Source organism: Pristiophorus japonicus, chromosome 21, assembly GCF_044704955.1.
Source record: "Pristiophorus japonicus isolate sPriJap1 chromosome 21, sPriJap1.hap1, whole genome shotgun sequence".
NCBI lineage: Eukaryota > Metazoa > Chordata > Chondrichthyes > Pristiophoridae > Pristiophorus > Pristiophorus japonicus.
This window is the reverse complement of record NC_091997.1, coordinates 90,142,991-90,163,142: the sequence shown is the minus strand read 5'-3', so window position 1 is coordinate 90,163,142 and position 20,152 is coordinate 90,142,991. Positions and strand designations below refer to the sequence as shown.

Genomic DNA, 20,152 nt, shown 5'->3' with positions numbered 1-20,152 from the left:
TTTGCCCCCAAAGTGGATAACCTCACATTTATCCACATTATACTGCATCTGCCATGCATTTGCCCACTCGCCTAACCTGTCCAAGTCACCCTGCAGCCTTTTAGCTCACACCGCCACCCAGTTTAGTGTCATCTGCAAACTTGGAGATATTACATTCAATTCCTTCATCTAAATCATTAATGTATATTGTAAAGAGCTGGGGTCCCAGCACTGAGCAATGCAGCACTCCACTAGTCACTGCCTGCCATTCTGAAAAGGACCCGTTTATCCCGACTCTCTGCTTCCTGTCTGCCAACCAGTTCTCTATCCACGTCAGTACATTTCCCCCAATACCATGTGCTTTGATTTTGCACACCAATCTCTTGTGTGGGACATTGTCAAAAGCCTTTTGAAAGTCCAAATACACCACATCCACTGGTTCTCACTTGTCCACTATACTAGTGACATCCTCAAAAAGTTCCAGAAAATTTGTCGAGCATGATTTCCCTTTCATAAATTCATGTTGACTTGGACCGATCCTGTCACTGCTTTCTAAATACGCTGCTATTTCATCTTTAATAATTGATTCCAACATTTTCCCCACGACTGATGTCAGGCTAACCGGTCTATAATTACCCATGTTCTCTCTCCCTCCTTTTTTAAACAGTGATGTTACATTAGCTACCCTCCAGTCCATAGGAACTGATCCAAAGGTGATAGACTGTTGGAAAATGATCACCAATGCATCCACTATTTCTATGGCCACTTCCTTAAGTACTCTGGGATACAGACTATCAGGCCCCGGGGATTTATCAGCCTTCAATCCCATCAATTTCCCTCACACAATTTCCTGCTTTATAAGGATATCCTTCAGTTCCTCCTTCTCACTAGACCCTCGGTCCCCTAGTATTTCAGGAAGGTTATTTGTGTCTTCCTTCGTGAAAACAGAACCAAAGTATTTGTTTAACTGGTCCGCCATTTCTTTGTTCCCCATTATAAATTCACCTGAATCTGACTGACGTTTGTTTTCTCAGATCGTTTTCTCTACACGTATCTCAAAAAACTGACTGCAAAAGCTTTTAATGTGCCCAGCAAGCTTCCTCTCATACTCTATTTCCCCCCTCCTAATTAAACCCTTTGTCCTCCTCTGCTGTATTACAAAATTCTCCCAGTCCTCAGGTTTGCTGCTTTTTCTGGCCAATTTATATGCCTCTACCTTGGATTTAACACTATCCTTAATTTCCCTTGTTAGCCACGGTTGAGCCACCTTCCCCGTTTTATTTTTACTCCAGACAGGGATGTACAATTGTTGAAGTTCATCCATGTGATCTTTAAATGTTTGCCATTGCCTATCCACCGTCAACCCATTAAGTATCACTCGCCAGTCTATTCTAGCCAAGTCACGTCTCATACCATCGAAGTTACCTTTCCCCAAGTTCAGGACCCTAGTCTCTGAATTAACTGTGTCACTCTCCATCTTGATAAAGAATTTTACCATATAATGGTCACTCTTCCCCAAGGGGCCTCGCGCAACAAGATTGTTAATTAGTCCATTCTCATTACACATTACCCATTCTAGGATGGCCAGCTCCCTGGTTGGTTCCTCGACATACTGGTCTAGAAAACCATCCCTAATACACTCCAGGAAATCCTTCTCCACCGCATTGCTACCAGTTTGGTTAGCCCAGTCAATATGTAGATTAAAGTCGCCCATAATAACTGCTGTACCTTTATTGCACGCATCCCTAATTTCTTGTTTGATGCTGTCCCCGTCCTCATTACTACTGTTTGGTGGTCTGTACACAACTCTCCTAGCGTTTTCTGCCCTTTGGTATTCTGTAGCTCCACCCATACCAATTCCACATCATCCAAGCTAATGTCCTTCCTTACTATTGCATTAGTTTTCTCTTTAACCAGCAATGCCACTGAAGGGTTAATTGCGTTAGTGTAAAATTACTGTGCTTTAGAAAATGTACTATGTCAGAAAGAGATAAGCAGTTGTGATAAGGTCACAAGACGATGAGCAAGAAAGAAACCCATCACACCAGATGCTGCCAGAAAATGAGGAAGTAAGTGGGACAAAGACATAGAAACATAGAAAATAGGTGCGGGAGTAGGCCATTCGGCCCTTCGAGCCTGCACCGCCATTCAATGAGTTCATGGCTGAACATGCAACTTCAGTACCCCATTCCTGCTTTCTCGCCATACCCCTTGATTCCCCTAGTAGTAAGGACTACATCTAACTCCTTTTTGAATATATTTAGTGAATTGGCCTCAACAACTTTCTGTGGTAGAGAATTCCACAGATTCACCACTCTCTGGGTGAAGAAGTTTCTCCTCATCTCTATCCTAAATGGCTTACCACTTATCCTTAGACTGTGACCCCTGGTTCTGGACTTCCTCAACATTGGGAACATTCTTCCTGCATCTAACCTGTCTAAACCTGTCAGAATTTTAAACGTTTCTATGAGATCCCCTCTCATTCTTCTGAACTCCAGTGAATACAAGCCCAGTTGATCCAATCTTTCTTGATATGTCAGTCCCACCATCCCGGGAATCAGTCTGGTGAACCTTCGCTGCACTCCCTCAATAGCAAGAATGTCCTTCCTCAAGTTAGGAGACCAAAACTGTACACAATTCTCCAGGTGTGGCCTCACCAAGGCCCTGTACAACTGTAGCAACACCTCCCTGCCCCTGTACTCAAATCCCCTCGCTATGAAGACCAACATGCCATTTGCTTTCTTAACCGCCTGCTGTACCTGCATGTCAACCTTCAATGACTGATGTACCATGACACCCAGGTCTCGTTGCACCTCCCCTTTTCCTAATCTGTCACAATTCAGATAATAGTCTGTCTCTCTGTTTTTACCACCAAAATGGATAACCTCACATTTATCCACATTATACTTCATTTACCATGCATTTGCCCACTCACCTAACCTATCCAAGTCACTGCAGCCTCATAGCATCCTCCTCGCAGCTCACACTGCCACCCAACTTAGTGTCATCCGCAAATTTGGAGATACTACATTTAATCCACTCGTCTAAATCATTAATGTACAATGTAAACAGCTGGGGCCCCAGCACAGAACCTTGCAGTACCCCACTAGTCACTGCCTGCCATTCTGAAAAGTACCCATTTACTCCTATACTTTGCTTCCTGTCTGCCAACCAGTTCTCAATCCACGTCAGCACACTACCCCCAATCCCATGTGCTTTAACTTTGCATATTAATCTCTTGTGTGGGACCTTGTTGAAAGCCTTCTGAAAGTCCAAATACACCACATCAACTGGTTCTCCCTTGTCCACTCTACTGGAAACAGCCTCAAAAAATTCCAGAAGATTTGTCAAGCATGATTTCCCTTTCACAAATCCATGCTGACTTGGACCTATCATGTCACCACTTTCCAAATGCACTGCTATGACATCCTTAATAATTGATTCCATCATTTTACCCACTACCGATGTCAGGCTGACCGGTCTATAATTCTGTGTTTTCTCTCCCTCCTCTTTTAAAAAGTGGGGTTACATTGGCTACCCTCCACTCCATAGGAACTGATCCAGAGTCAATGGAATGTTGGAAAATGACTCTCAATGCATCCGCTATTTCCAAGGCCACCTCCTTAAGTACTCTGGGATGCAGTCCATCAGGTCCTGGGGATTTATCGGCCTTCAATCCCATCAATTTCCCCAACAAAATTTCCCGACTAATAAGGATTTCCCTCAGTTCCTCCTTCTTACTAGACCCTCTGACTCCTTTTATATCTGGAAGGTTATTTGTGTCCTCCTTAGTGAATACCGAACCAAAGTACTTATTCAATTGGTCTGCCATTTCTTTGTTCCCCGTTATGACTTCCCTGATTCTGACTGCAGGGGACCTACGTTTGTCTTTATTAACCTTTTTCTCTTTACATATCTATAGAAGCTTTTGCAGTCCGTCTTAATGTTCCCTGCAAGCTTCCTCTCGTACTCTATTTTCCCTGCCCTAATCAAACCCTTTGTCCTCCTCTGCTGAGTTCTAAATTTCTCCCAATCCCCGGGTTCGCTGCTATTTCTGGCCAATTTGTATGCCACTTCCTTGGCTTTAATACTATCCCTGATTTCCCTTGATAGCCACAGTTGAGCCACCTTCCCTTTTTTATTTTTGCACCAGACAAAAAGACGAAAAAACAACCTTTGCGGTTCACGACTTTAAATATTCATTTTTTGTAATCCCAAGTTGAGTTGAAGCCTTTGCAGCTCCCCTGGTACCTTGTATTAATAAACTGTGTGTTTTCAAACTCTCTAACGCAGTCTCAGAGTAGATTTATTTCTAACTCGGGGTCTTCCCCCAACCGTCACCCCACCAGCTTTTCCTTTCTGTTTATCTTTCCTAAATATTGAGTTCCCAGCCCCTTGGTCACCCTGGAGCCATGTCTCCGTGATGCCAATTACATCATATCCGTTAACTGCTAGCACAGCTCAGATGGTTGGTTGAAAGTGTCCTTGATTTAGTTGCTGCATCTTCACAACAATGGACATCTGAAAGGAAGTTAATCAACTCGCTGTGCAAGGCATTTGAGTTTCATTTCTTTGTATTCATTTCTTTCTCTTTGTTGCTTTTGTGCTTAAATATTGACACCGCAGTGCTGGCCATCATGCAGCTTTTCTGGTTTTGAACTGTGGTTCTTTGACCCTGTATTATGTGACGGTGGTGTGGCACTCTAACCCGCTGTTAACGGTGGTGTGCACTGCACTCGGAGGTGCAATTAAGGATAAGAGACTGGTGTTTGAGAGGGAGAGGAGTCAGCGTTATACGTGTGAGACAGGACCAGGACCTGACTGAAGTTGGATTGATATTTTCTGAAAGGCAGACCGCATCAGTCAGTGACATCAACAGGTAAAGCAGTGAATCACACCAGGTGGCTCTCGGAGTCATGGTGATTTGAGCTTTGAAACTACAATTTGCTGCTGTGGGGTTCCAGGCTAGATGCCAACATTTCTCATGTGTCCACTTTTTATTCAGGTTTTATTGTGAGATTAGGAAAATTAATCCTTCTCGCTCCCCTTCTCTCCCCCACTGGATAGATACTTGAAAACTGCATTTTTTAAAGAGTATGCTGCAAGGCCGGAGAAGGGTCTATGACCGCCCTTTAAAGAGGTGCTCAGATGCGATGGGCCATACTGCCTTATTCTGTACTGTGAAATTCCATAGTTCTATCTCCTGAAGAAAATTGTATAAATTTGTGTTTGACATCCAGTGTTGTCAGTTCATGTTAATGTTGCATTTATTTTCCACTGATTTCATCTGTTTAATTTAAAGGAATAGAAGAGAGGAAAAATAATTTGTTTTGTCTTGGTTTCTTTTAAGCCTAGTAATTTTGTTTAAACAAGATAAATTCATGTAAAATTAGTCAGTGTTGTTAGTGCTGTGCACATGCCATGATTTGTTTCCAGTTGGGTAACTCTTGCTGTTTGCATTTCTAGACAAGCTTACTTTGAAGATCCCATGGAAGAATCTGTACAGTGAGGCTGTGGTGGCTACACTGGATGGTTTGCACCTTCTGGTGGTTCCAGAAGGAAGTAAGTAATGTTGCAGTCCTGTTATTTTTGATGCTTATTTGTAAAATTGACATGACAATTGGTATTTCTTGTTTGAACATCCTTTAAATAGAATTTTGTTTTAATCTTGTTGGATTAGTCAATATGAATTATCACGCAGGATCTGGGTCAAAGTAGAAGTAAAATGTGGTTTTAGGATTAGGGTTGGCAACTCTGGTTGGGTGGTTTCATCACATGCGCTCCTCCCTCCATCTGCCATTGACCGCCCAACATGTCCATTGTCACAGCATAACGCCTACTCTCTGGGCCAATCGGGGCCAAGCGATCAGGCTCTTCATTACCCGATTGGATGATCCTTGAGTGTCGGTCAAACAGCCTTTTCTTTCCAAACTCCAACATTTTTATAACGAATAAACAAAAGTTGTTGGAATAAAATGTTTTTTAATGCCTGTATGAATTTTCTCCTGGGTTTGCTCCCAGCAATATTCTGGAGATTAATCAATTCCTGAGCATAATGTTGGAAGATTGGGAACCCTACTTGGAATCAAAAGAATGGAATACAACACGAATAACTTGCTGCCACCTTTTGGGATTGTTTGACTATTTTTACACACAAATCCAGAGATGAGTTATTTTAAAATGTCTGGAGTTAAAGCTTGCTTCACTGGTTAGTTTCTCAGTACAGCCTCAAGTTGGGTTGTGAATCCGAAATAAGACATAAATATGCTAATTGGGGGTTGTTCTTCTTGCCTACATGTGCCAAACAATAAGCAATTTGATGACCTGGCTCCATAAGAAATAAAGTCTTTACACCCACTATGTTGGGAGTTCTTTGATATCTTTCTGACAGTAAATCGTCGGGGCTAAAGCAGCATGCAGGCATCGAGGGAGGTAAGCTATTTTTATGGAAATGGGTTGCTCAGCTAGTTGGGCAGTAAAAGCCCGTGATGGGGAAAAGGTACCATCCCGAGACTAGGACAGAATGCCTATGGGAACGGTAGCATTGTGGTTATGTTACTGGACAGGTAATCTAGGTGCCTGGACTAATGATCTGGAGACAAGAATTCAAATCCCACCACGGCAGCTGGGGAATTTAAATTCAGTTAAATAAATCTGGAATAAAAAACTAGTATCAGTAATGGTGACCATGAAAACTACTGGATTGTTGTAAAAACCCGTCTGGTTTACTAAAGTCCTTTTGGGAAGGAAATCTGCCGTCCTTACCCGGTCTGGCCTACATGTGACTCCAGACCCACAGCAATCTGGTTGACTCTTAACTGCCCTCTGAGAGGGCAGTTAGGGATGGGCAATAAATGCTGGCCTTGCCAGTGACACCCATATTCTATCAATGTATATTTAAAAAAAAAAGAAGGGCTATTCTGTTTGGTTAGTAAGACAACCCATGAAAGTGGGATAGAGTAGTGTACAGAATGAGCCAAGTTACTCTGCTACTTATTACTCTCTCTGTTTCACCTTGCTATGGCATAAAGCACTTTGTGAACTGAATAAAATGACGTCTCATCGGATATTAACCCGGCCAGCTATCATAGAATCAAGATGGGAAGAAGAGGGTGAAGGGCTAGAGAGGGAAGGAGGAGGAGAGTGGAGTGAGAGGTGAAGGGATGAAGATTGGGCAAAAGATCCTCAGTGGAGGTTGGTAGATAGACATGCTGCCCAGTTTGGGGGGTGGGGTGCTGTCTGAGACGAGATGGTCCTGGCTGGGGATAAAAAAGCAAGTACCTGGACTTTAAGTGCTGTTCAGTGGGAGGGATTAGGAGGAGGTCAGTGGTCCTTATTGGTGGGGGAGGGCTTTCGGCGAGAATGTTGATGCAAAATTTGAAATGCTGCTTTTCTCGGAGGTGTGGGGAAGGGGAAGGTTCAAGCCAGTAACAGTTGTCAGAGGAGCAGATGGGAAGCCAGTGCATAACTTCAGAGGAGTGGGGCAGAATGTTAGTTTGGAACATATTCTAAGTGGTGGTGTCATTGAACCATAACCATTATATGCCTTTACTGGGGGGGGTGCATTTGGGTCTGCATGATGTTGGGAGAATGAGGTTCGGTTGTTGATTCTGCGCTGGCCACTGCAGGCCCACACCACAAGCACGGTTCAGGGGGCTGGTTGTTTGCAATTTTGTGGCTTTTTAAAGTGTTTCGCTTTTTTGCTTGGAGGAAGCGAGATTTCATTTTCATCGATTTTTGATCGGGGCATGAGCGTTGAGAGTATGCACATGGATGGATAGTTCAAGTCAGGCAGTGGGGTAGGGTTGGTTATGCTGATTTAAAGTGCTTGATAATGGCGCTCATATCATCTGCATTTTGGACTTCCATCGGGTATGATGTGGCAGGGAGGGAGCTTCGGGACATTGACATTTTCATAAATCCCTGGAGATTGACACACGTGGTACTGTCCGCTCCAGGAAGAGTAAGTTCTATGTCAATAAAATGGCTGTCACCAATGTTGATTATTTTTTGAATGCTTGGCCAACAATGCACATGTGCTTTTCTTCCCATTTAAAAGCCGCTGAGCCAGCTGTGTGGGAGCTCCGATGGAAACTTTGGCTGTCACAACGTTATTTGACCAACTGTGCTCAAGTCACCTGTTGGAGCCAGCCAACATTTTTAATACATAAATGCCTCCTTTCCTTCTCTTGCACTTCTTTCCTATTCTTTAACATTTAGTATTTAATTTTATTTTTGTGTTCTACCTAATCTAACTGGTTGTTTTTAACTCAAATAAATAAACATTTTAAAGTTAATTATTTTGCCGCCTCCTCCTCCCCATGATTATTGTCGACTTACGCATTTTTACATAGAATCATCGAAATGTACAGCAGGGAAGGAGGCCATTTTGTCCCATCGTGTCCGCGCCAGCCAGCCAAGAGCTATCCACCCTAATCCCACTTTCCCGCTCTCTGTCCATAGCCCTGTAGGTTACAGCATTTCAAGTGCACATCCAAGTACTTTTTAAATATGGTGAAGGTTTCTGCCACTACCACCCTTTCAGGCTGTGAGTTCCTCTGGGTGAGGACATTTCCCCTTAAATCCCCTCTAAACCTTCTACCAATTACTTTAAATCTATGCCCCCTGATTGTTGACCCCTCTGCTAAGGGAAATAAGTCCGACTTATCCACTATCTAGGCCCCTCATAATTTTATACACCTCAATCAGGTCTCCCCTCAGCCTCCTCTGTTCCAAAGGAAACAATCCTAGCCTGTCCAATCTTTCCTCGTAGCTAAAATTCTCCAGTCCAGGCAACATCCTCGTAAATCTCCTCTGTACCCTCTCTAGTGCAATCACATCTTTCGTGCAATGCAGTGACCAGAACTGTACACAGTACACCAGCTGTGGCTTCACTAGTGTTTTATACAGTTCAAGTATAACCTCCCTGCTCTTATTTTCTATGCCTCGGCTAATAAAGGCAAGTATTCCGTATGCCGTCTTAACCATCTTATCTACCTGGCCTGCTACCTTCAGGGATCTGAGGACCTGCACTCCAAGGTCCCTTTGTTCCTCTACACTTCAGTGTCCTAACATTTAATGTGTATTCCATTATCTTGTTTGTTCCTCCCAAAATGCATTACCTCACATTTCTCTGGACTGACCAGTTCATTGATATCTTCCTGCAGTCTACAGCTTTCTTCATTATCAACCACACAAACTATTTTAGTATCATCTACAACTTCTTAATTGTACCCCCTACATTCAAGTCTAAATCATTGATATATACCACAAAAAGCAAGGGACCCAGCACTGAGCCCTGTGGAACTCCCCTGGAAACAGCCTTCTAGTCACAAAATTACCCAACAACCATTACCCTTTGCTTCCTACCTCTGAACCAATTTTGGATCCAACTTTCCACTTTGCCCTGGATCCCATGGGCTTTTACTTTCATGACCAGTCAGCCATGTGGGACCTTATCAAAAGCCTTGCTAAAATCCATATATACTACATCTATGCACTACCATCATAAACCTTCCTTGTTACCTCAAAAAATTCAATTAAGTTAGTCAGACACGACCTTCCCTTAACAAATCCATGTGACTGTCCTTGATTGATCCGTGTCTTTCTAAATGAAGATTTATCCTGTCCCTCAGGATTTTTTCCAATAATTTTCCCACCACTGAGGTTGGGCTGACTGGCCTTTAATTACTCGGCCTATCCCTTTCTTTTTAAACAAAGGTACAACGTTTGCAGTCCTCCAGTCCTCGTATACCACACCTGGAGCCAGAGAGGATTGGAAAATGATGGTCAGGGCCTCTATTTCCTCTTTTTCTTCTCAACAGCCTGGGAAACATTTCATCTGGACCTGGGGATTTATCCATTTTCAAAGCTGCTAAACCCTTTAAAACTTCCTCTCTCACTATGTTTATTTCATCTAATATTACATAATATTTACAGCACAGAAGCAGGCCAATCGTCCCAACTGGTCTATGCCAGTGTTTATGCTCCACACCAGTTGCCTTCCACTTTACTTCATCCAACTCTCTCAGCATAATCTTCCATTCCTAAATCCAGTTGTACTGGGTGAAAATGGTTTTTAAAAGCTGGCTTGTCATCAAATTGAAAACACAGCTATTGAAAATGCAACCGTGTCGATTTTCAGTTTATTTATTTTTACAAGGAACAATAAAAGGCTGCTGAATGAATATACTTGTTCAGGGCCATGGAACAGCAACAACAACTTGTATTTATGTAATGCCTTTAACGTACTGAAACATCGTCAGGCACTTCACAGGACATAGAAAATTTGACACATAGCCCAGAAGGAGAAATTAGGGCAGGTGACCAAAAGCTTGGTCAAAAGAGGTCGGTTTTAACGAGTGTCTTGAAGGAGGAAAGAGAGGTTTAGGCAGGGAGTTCCAGAACTTGGGGCCGAGGCAGCTGAAGGCATGGCCACCAATGCTTGAGTGATTATAATCCGGGATACTCAAAAGGGCAGAATTAGTGGTGTGCACTCTCGGCGGGGGGGAGGAGAGAATTGTGGGGCTGGAGGAGTTTACAGAGATGGGGAGGGGCGAGGCCATGGAGTGTTTTGAAAACAAGGATGAGAATTTTGCTTAACCGGAAGCCAATGTCGGTCAGCGAGCACAGGTGTGATGGGTGACGTGGATTGGGTCTGTGATTGATCCGTTGGTAATGATTGCGACTTGCATGTCGTCGTGGAGTAGGTGGAGGATGGTGACGAACTTTTGGGTGCATCCGAAACAGAGGAGGACGCTCCATAGACCTTCGCGGTTGACCGTGTCAAAGGCCTTTGTAAGGTCGAAGAAGGCCATATATAAGAAGGCGCTGTTCCCTGCATTTTTCCTGTAGCTGTCGCGCTGCAAAAATCATGTCCATTGTGCCCTGTAGAGGACGAAATCCGCACTGTGACTCCGGGAGGAGTTCCTCAGCCATGGGAAGAAGACGGTTGAGGAGGACTCTAAAGCGATGACTTGTCCCCTTTTTTAAAGATGGTCACAATTACTGCATCTCTGAGATCCCCCAGCATGTTCTCCTCCCTCCAGATGAGAGAGATGAACCTACAGGGCTGTAGTAATACCCGCCCTCCTGTATGGCTCAGAGACATGGACCATGTACAGTAGACATCTCTAGTCACTGGAGAAATATCCCCAATGATGTCTCCGCAAGATCCTACAAATCCCCTGGGAGGACAGACGTACCAACATCAGCGTCCTCATCCAGGCTAACCTCCCCAGCATTGAAGCACTGACCACACTCGATCAGCTCTGCTGGGCAGGCCACATAGTTCGCATGCCAGACACGAGACTCCCAAAGCAAGTGCTCTACGCGGAGCTCCTTCACAGCAAACGAGCCAAAGGTGGGAACCAGAAATGTTACAAGGTCACCCTCATAGCCTGCCCGATAAAGTGAGACATCCTCACCGACACCTGGCCAAAGACCATCCTAAGTGGAGGAAGTGCATCCGGGGGGGCGCTGAGCACCTTGAGTCTCAACGCCGAGAGCATGCAGAAATCAATCGCAGGCAGTGGAAGATCCTGCGGCAAACCAGTCCCACTCACCCTTTCCCTCAACGACTATCTGTCCCACCTGTGACAGTCTATGGCTCTCGTATTGGACTGTTCAGCCACCAAAGAACTCACTTCAGGAGTGGAAGCAAGTCTTCCTCGATTCTGAGGGACTGCCTATGATGATGATGATGATGATGATGGGTGAGCAGGACTTGGTGCGAGTTAGGACACGGGCAGCCGTGTTTAGGATCATTTCTAGTTTACTTCGGGTAGAATATGGGAGGCCAGTTAGGAGTGCATTACAATAGTCAAATCTAGAGGAAACAAAGGAACTCCACATTTGAAGATATTACAATTGCGCAGGACCTTGTTCTAGCAAGAACCTGAGTGATGTCTGCAGTGTTTCAATGGATAAAGTAGTTCTGTGTGACTAAGCTGGTAGAAAGGGTCACATCTAAATAGCAGCTGATGCTAATGGGTTGGCTGGACATTCAAATAATATTCCCTTTTTTACTGTTTTTTTTTCCCAAGGTGGATGACCTCACATTTTCCGACATTGTATTCCATCTGCCAAACCTTAGCCCATTCGCTTAACCTATCTAAATCTCTTTGCAGCCTCTCTGTGTCCTCTACACAACCCGCTTTCCCACTAATCTTTGTGTCATCTGCAAATTTTGTTACACTCCACTCTGTCCCCTCTTCCAGGTCATCTATGTATATTGTAAACAGTTGTGGTCCCAGCACCGATCCCTGTTGCACACCACTAACCACTGATTTCCAACCCGAAAAAGACCCATTTATCCCGACTCTCTGCTTTCTGTTCGCCAGCCAATTCTCGATCCATGCTAATACATTTCCTCCGACTCCGCGTACCTTTATCTTCTGCAGTAAACTTTTGTGTGGCACCTTATCGAATGCCTTTTGGAAATCTAAATACAACACATCCATCGGTACACCTCTATCCACCATGCTCGTTATATCCTCAAAGAATTCCAGTAAATTAGTTAAACATGATTTCCCCTTCATGAATCCATGTTGCGTCTGCTTGATTGCGCTATTCCTATCTAGATGTCCTGCTATTTCTTCCTTTTAATGATCGCTTCAAGCATTTTCCCCACTACAGATGTTAAACTAACCGGCCTATAGTTACCTGCCTTTTGTCTGCCCCCTTTTTTAAACAGAGGCGTTACATTAGCTGCTTTCCAATCCGCTGGTACCTCCCCAGAGTCCAGAGAATTTTGGTAGATTATAACGAATGCATCTGCTATAACTTCTGCCATCTATTTTAATACCCTGGGATGCATTTCATCAGGACCAGGGGACTTGTCTACCTTGAGTCCCATTAGCCTGTCCAGCACTACCTCCCTAGTGATAGTGATTGTCTCAAGGTCCTCCCTTCCCACATTCCCGTGACCAGCCATTTTTGGCACGGTTTTTGTGTCTTCCACTGTGAAGACCGAAGCAAAATAATTGTTAAGGTCTCCGCCATTTCCACATTTCCTATTATTAAATACCCCTTTTCATCTTCTAAGGGACCAACATTTACTTTAGTCACTCTCTTCCGTTTTATATTTCGGTAAAAGCTTTTACTATCTGTTTTTATGTTTTGCGCAAGTTTACTTTCTTAATCTATCTTTCCTTTCTTTATTGCTTTCTTAGTCATTCTTTGCTGTCGTTTAAAATTTTCCCAATCTTCTAGTTTCCCACTAAACTTGGCCACCTTATACGCATTGGTTTTTAATTTGATACTCTCCTTTATTTCCTTGGTTATCCACGGCTGGTTATCCCTTCTCTTACCGCCCTTTTTCACTGGAATATATTTTTGTTGAGCATTATGAAAGAGCTCCTTAAAAGTCCTCCACTGTTCCTCAATTGTGTCACCGTTTAGTCTGTGTTCCCAGTCTACTTCAGCTAACTCTGCCCTCATCCCACTGTAGTTCCCTTTGTTTAAGCATAGTACGCTCGTTTGAGGCATTACTTCCTCACCCTCAATCTGTATTACAAATTCAACCATACTGTGATCACTCATTCCGAGAGGATCTTTTACTTGGAGATCGTTTATTATTCTGGTTCATTACTCAGGACCAGATCTAAGATAGCTTGCTCCCTTGTAGGTTCTGTAACATACTGTTCTAAGAAACAATCCCATATGCATTCTATGCATTCCTCCTCCAGGCTACCCCGTGCGATTTGATTTGAGCAATCGATATGTAGGTTAAAATCCCCCATGATTACTGCCATTTCTTTTTCACATGCCTCTATTATTCCCTTGATTATTGTCCGCCCCACGGTGAAGTTATTATTTGGGGGCCTATAAACTACGCACACCAGTGACTTTTTCCCCTTACTATCTCTAATCTCCACCCACAATGATTCAACAGTTTGTTCATTGGAGCCAATATCATCTCTCACAACTGCCCTGATATCATCCTTTATTAACAGAGCTACCCCACCTCCTTTCCCTTCTTGTCTATCCTTCCAAATTGTCAGATACCCCTGTATGTTTAATTCCCAGTCTTGACCACCCTGCAACCACGTTTCTGTAATGGCCACCAAATCATACCCATTTGTAATGATTTGTGCCGTCAACTCAATTACTTTATTTTGAATGCTGCGTGCGTTTAGGTAGAGTGTTTTAATACTAGTTTTTAAACCATGATTTTTAGTTTTGACCCCTCCTGCAGCCCCTTTATATTCATACATATTGTCCCTTCTTATCTCCTTGTGGTTTACACTTACCCCAGTGCTACTCTGCTCTGTTGCCTCCTGCCTTTTGCATTCTTCCTTGGGGTCCTGTTCATCTGCGCTCTCACCCACTCTAACTAGCTCAGAGCCCACTCCTGGGTTCCGAATACTCCTCGCATTGAGGCACCGAGCTTTCAGGCTTGCCTTTTTATTACACTTTGACCCTTTAGAATTTTGCTGTACATTGGCCCTTTTTGTTTTTTGCCTTGGGTTTCTCTGCCCTCCACTTTTAATCATCTCCTTTCTGTCTTTTGCTTCTGTCTCCATTTTGTTTCCCTCTGTCTCCCTGCATTGGTTCCCATTCCCCTGCCATATTAGTTTAACTCCTCCCCAACAGCACTCGCAAACCCTCCCCCTAGGACATTGGTTCCGGTCCTGCCCAGGTGCAGACTATCCGGTTTGTACTGGTCCCACCTCCCCCAGAACCGGTTCCAATGCCCTAGGAATTTGAATCCCTCCCTGCTGCACCACTGCTCAAGCCACGTATTCATCTACGCTATCCTGCGATTCCTACTCTGACTAGCGCGTGGCACTGGTAGCAATCCTGAGATTACTACTTTTGAGGTTCTACTTTTTAATTTAGCTCCTAGCTCCTTAAATTCGTCTGGTAGGACCTCATCCCTTTTTTTATCTATGTCGTTGGTACCAATGTGCACCACGACAACTGACTGTTCTCCCTCCCTTTTCAGAATGTCCTGCACCTGCACCGAGACATCCTTGACCCTTGCACCAGGGAGGCAACATACCATCCTGGAGTCTCGGTTGCGGCCGCAGAAACGCCTATCTATTCCCCTTACAATTGAATTCCCTATCACTATCGCTCTCCCACTCTTTTTCCTGCCCTCCTGTGCAACAGAGTCTTTCCTATCCACTCTATCTAGGCTCCTCATAATTTTATACACCTCAATAAGGTCTCGCGTCAGCTCCTCTGTTCCAAAGAAAACAACCCCAGCCGATCCAACCTGACCTCATAGATAAAATTCTCCAGTCCAGGCAACATCCTCATAAATCTCCTCTGTACCCGCTCCAGTGCAATCACATCTTTCCTGTAATACGGTGACCAGAACTGCACGCGGTACTCCAACTGTGGCCTAACTAGTGTTTTATACAGTTCGAGCATAACCTCCTTGCTCTTGTATTCTATGCCTCGGCTAATAAAGGTAAGCATTCCGTATGCCTTCTTAACCACCTTATCTACCTGGCCTAACCACCTTATCTACCTGGCCTGCTACCTTCAGTGATCTGTGGACAAGCATTCCAAAGTCCCTTTGTTCCTCTACACTTCTAAGTGTCCTACCATTTAATGTGTATTCCCTTTCCTTGTTTGAACTCCCCAAGTGCATTAACTCACACTTCTCCGGATTGAATTCCGTTTGCCACTGTTCTGCCCACCTGACCAGTTGATTGATATCTTCCTGCAGTCCACAGCTTTCTTCTTCGTTATCAACCACACAGCCTATTTTAGTGTCATCTGTAGACTTCTTAATCATAAATTCAAGCCTAGCTCAAATGGACAACCTTGCATTCCATTCTATCCATATATCCTTTATATTTTAGCTTGCGTGTGAAATAGCAGCAAGATTGAAGGTTAGTATAGTCGATGTATACAGCTTGCTTCAAATTTGTCGACATTGTGTTTGATCATTAGTGGTTGCACTGCTCTATAGGTGATTATTACAGAGCAGGCACTATAGACGGGGAGGGCTATTTAAATGAGCCAACATCACTTGCAATGCTTTTTTACCATTGGGAAAAATATTGCAAGTCTTGCAAGTGCTGCAGTCTGCTCTAGGAAGATGTTGAGAGTATCCTTCCTATAAACGAGAGTGCAAAGATACTTCATGTCTTCCTTTTCTAGCCCCTCTCTCGTGTATTTAAAAACAAAACTCAATTTTTGCACACGGTAAAGTTTTTCATTCCGTGCATCCCAGCTAACTGGGAATCCACATGTGCAGCTCATGATTTTCAGTCTCTTACATTACGAAGGGGCACCCATCTAGCCAGTGCCCTTATCCAGCAGGAGCACAGTTGTGTCTCCTGTGCTCAGCAAGGGTGCACGGCCAGGGTTGTTCAACAGAATTTTACACTTGAGTACTCGTACAGCATAGAATCATAGAAATTCACAGCACGGAAGGAAGCCATTTCGGCCCATCATGTCCGCGCCAGCTGACCAAAAGCTATTCCGCCTAAACACACTTTCCAGCTCTAATAATAACAAATAATTAAACTGTGTTGCCAGAGTGTAAATCTTTATATTGCCAATGGGCTAAAAGAGATGCAGCAAAATTGTGTTATTTCATTTAACTGGGCCAATGAATACTCTGTGTATTTGAATACATATTGGTCAGGAGCTCTTGGTCCGTAGCCCTGCAGGTTACGGCACTTCAAGTGCACATCCAAATATTTTATAAATGTGCTGAGGGTTTCTGCCTTTATCACCCTTTCAGTGAATTCCAGATCCCCACCACCTTTATCACTACCATATCTTTATGCAAATGAGGAATGCTCCGAATTATGCCTTATACTGATGGGAGTATATTCTTTTATGTTCTGTGCATCATTTTCTAACTTAAAAAGGCAGAGGTGTGACCTCGTCCCACTCCTTGGCCAAACCCAAATTGTAACTATCTGCTCAGATGGTTTTTTTTTCAATACCATCTAAAACAAAATAGTGGCAAGTGGTTACAAGGCTGCAATCTAATTTAGCGGTTTAGACGAGTGAACCAAAGGACAAAGCCCGAGCTGTTTATGAGCATCATCTGAAACCTGAGATTGCATTACAACTTTGAATTTAATCCTCGTGATCGGTTGCTCATGATGCACGCGGAGCATGTCATGTATATTTGATAACTTCAGTTTTTGGTTTTCTGTGTCTGGAAGCTGTGGTAATAGCGCACGTACTTTTAAAGCTTAATCACTAACCGTTCCACAGCTGTGCACTTCCTGTAAGTCGCTACCCATATCAGTTTTGAGCTGGTCGAGACATTGTGTTTTTTATACATGGGGATCATGTCGGTTAACTGAGCAGCAGCAGTAATGTTGCATTAGGCTTTCCCTCACTTAACCCATGTGCTGAGCATCTCACTGTAAATCCTGTTTTGCTTTTTACTTTTACGTATTTATTTTCCTTCTCATCCCCGCATTTCCAGGCAATACTGTTAATTGGGTTGAGTTACCAATCTGTCTACGTAGACAATGTCCGTGCTGGACTTTGTTCAGTGTAAAGTTTTCATTTGTCTTCCGCCCCACCCTCTCTAATTTATTGACCCAGTCATAAGAACATAGAAACATAGAAAATAGGTGCAGGAGTTGGCCATTCGAGCCTGCACCACCATTCAATATGATCATGGCTGATCATGCAACTTCAGTATCCCATTCCTGCTTTCTCTCCATACCCCTTGATCCCTTTAGCTGGAAGAGCCATATCTAACTCCCTTTTGAATATATCCAATGAACTGACATCAACAACTTTGTGGTAGAGAATTCCACAGGTTCACAATTCTGAGTGAAGAGGTTTCTCCTCCTAAATGGCTTACTCCTTATCCTTAGGCTGTGACCCCTGGTTCTGGACTTCCCCAACATCGGGAACATTCTTCCTGCATCTAACCTGTCCAATCCCGTCAGAATTTTATATGTTTCTATGAGATCCCCTCTCATCCTTCTAAATTCCAGTGAATATAAGCCTAGCGAATGCAGTCTTTCTTCATAGGTCAGTCCTGCCATCCCGGGAATCGGTCTGATGAACCTTCGCTGCACTCCCTCAATAGCAAGAATGTCCTTCCTCAGATTAGGAAACCAAAACAGTACACAATATTCAAGGTGTGGCCTCAGCAAGGCCCTGTACAACTGCAAGACCTCCCTGCTCCTATACTCAAATCCTCTCGCTATGAAGGCCAACATAAATGGGAACAGGAGGCCATACGGCACCTCAAGTCTGCTCCGCCATTCAGTACGATTACGGTTGATTTCCGACCTCAACTCCATTTCCTGCCTGATCTTCATTTCCATTGACTCCCCCTAGAGTCCAAAGATCTATCTCCGTTTTGAATATACTCAACAATTTTATATCCACAGCCCTTTGGGGTAGATAATTCTAAAGATTCACACCCACTAAGTGAAGAAATTCCTCCTCGGTCTTAAATGGCCGACCCCTTACCCTGAGACTTTAATCCCCTGGTTCTAGATTCTCCACCCGGGGGAAACATTCTCTCAGCATCTACCCTGTCAATTTCCCTCAGAATTTTGTGTTTCAATGAGATCATCTCTCATTCTTCTCAACCTGTGAAGCGCCTTGGGACATTTCACTATGTAAAGGGCACCATATAAATACAAGTGGTTGTTGTCACGCACAATTTGTTGTTAACAGATCTGTGCAGATGTCCCTTATTAACCCATGCTTCTCCAAGTGAAAATTCATTCTGTCCTTGCCTATGGTCCCTAGTAGTTTTCCCACCACTGATGTTAGACTAACTGGCTTGTAGTTAACAAGTTAACCCTCCTATTTTGAATAGGGGTGTAACATTTGCAATTCTCCAATTCTCTGACGCCACTCCCATATCTGAGGAGGATTGAAAGAATATGGTCCAAGCTTCCGCTGTCTGCAGCTCAGCAGCCTGGGATGCATTCCATCTGGACCGGGTGACTTGTTAACTTTGAGCGATACCAACCTATCTTGCACCTACTTTCTATTTATTTTTATCCTATGCAATATCTCTACTGCGACATTAACTTCATCCTCTTTTGTGAAAACATAGATGCTGGGAATTGAACACCAAACCCTATTTCGTAATTGCTTTTAACTACTAGGTTTATCCTTTGCCTCCCGAAGTTCCAACAGCAGTAGAGCATCACATCAGCTTTTTCCTTGTTAAAAATATCAATTAAATTCATATTACTAAAGATAAGCAGGCACAAAAGTAACAGTCATATATATTTAGACATTTGTCGCAGAGCTCCTTTCATCTAACTCCTTCATTAAACAAGATAATAAGATTATAACTCTAAGAAGTAGGCAATTCATATTTAAAAATAACTTTTAAATAATACTGTTTTTCAAAAAATTCAACCATCCTGTGACCGTAATTAATCAAAACAGTTTCTTGAACAATCAAACCTTTGTCCCGCTCACCCATTACCCCATGCTCGCTGACCGATATTGGCGTCCAGTTTGGCAACGGCTCAATTAAATAAATTCTCATCCTTGTTTGCAGATCTCCCCATGACTCTCGCCCTTCCCTACCTCTGTAGCCTCCTGCAGCCCCACAAACCCCCGAGGTCACTGCACGCCTCCAATTCTGGCCTCTTGCGCACTCCCAATTCCAGAACTGAGGGCCTCGGCGGCTGAAGGCAAAAGGAATGGGGAAGGCACGCAAGGCCAGAGTTGGGAGGAACGCAGAGGGTTGTCGTGCTGAAAAGATAGGGAGGGGCAAGGCCATGAAGAGGTTTAAAGATGATCATGAGAATTGTAAATTTGAGGTGAAGGATTGAAAGTGGATGAACCAGTGATGGGTGCGCAGCATTTGGTGCGGGATAGTCAAGTCTGGATGAGGGTTTTGGCAGCAGATGGGCTGAGGCAAGGATGGGGACAGCTATTGTTGTGGAGTTGAAAGTAGGCAGTCTTTGCGCTGGAGAGAATATGGGATTACAAGCTCAGCTCAGGGCTGCGAACCGTCCATATATCCCAGAAAAGTGTTATTGGGACTTGCTGGATTTTGAATATTGTACAACTTCAAATTTAGAAAAGAACCAAATCACCATGGAAAAGGAGGCAGTTCACTGGGAAGGTGAAGGAGGATGGGGGTTGAAGACCGCAGAATAGAAAGGTTGTAGTTGTAGAGTTATTCGATAATTGGAGGGATAGATGGTATCCTCTAATGGTGATCGAGAATCCAGGAGGGGGTGTTGCCTACATGTAT

At 43.7% G+C, this 20,152-nt stretch overlaps 1 protein-coding gene across 2 annotated transcripts in view; it reads left to right on the top strand.

The window, feature by feature from the left end:
- vps13c (vacuolar protein sorting 13 homolog C) overlaps nucleotides 1-20,152 on the top strand; it is a 385,292-nt gene that overhangs the window by 20,944 nt on the left and 344,196 nt on the right. For both annotated transcript variants that reach the window (XM_070865206.1, XM_070865205.1), the window contains exon 4: nucleotides 5,446-5,541. In XM_070865206.1, coding sequence (XP_070721307.1) covers nucleotides 5,446-5,541 — 96 coding nt within the window. The remainder of the gene's footprint in view (nucleotides 1-5,445; nucleotides 5,542-20,152) is intronic.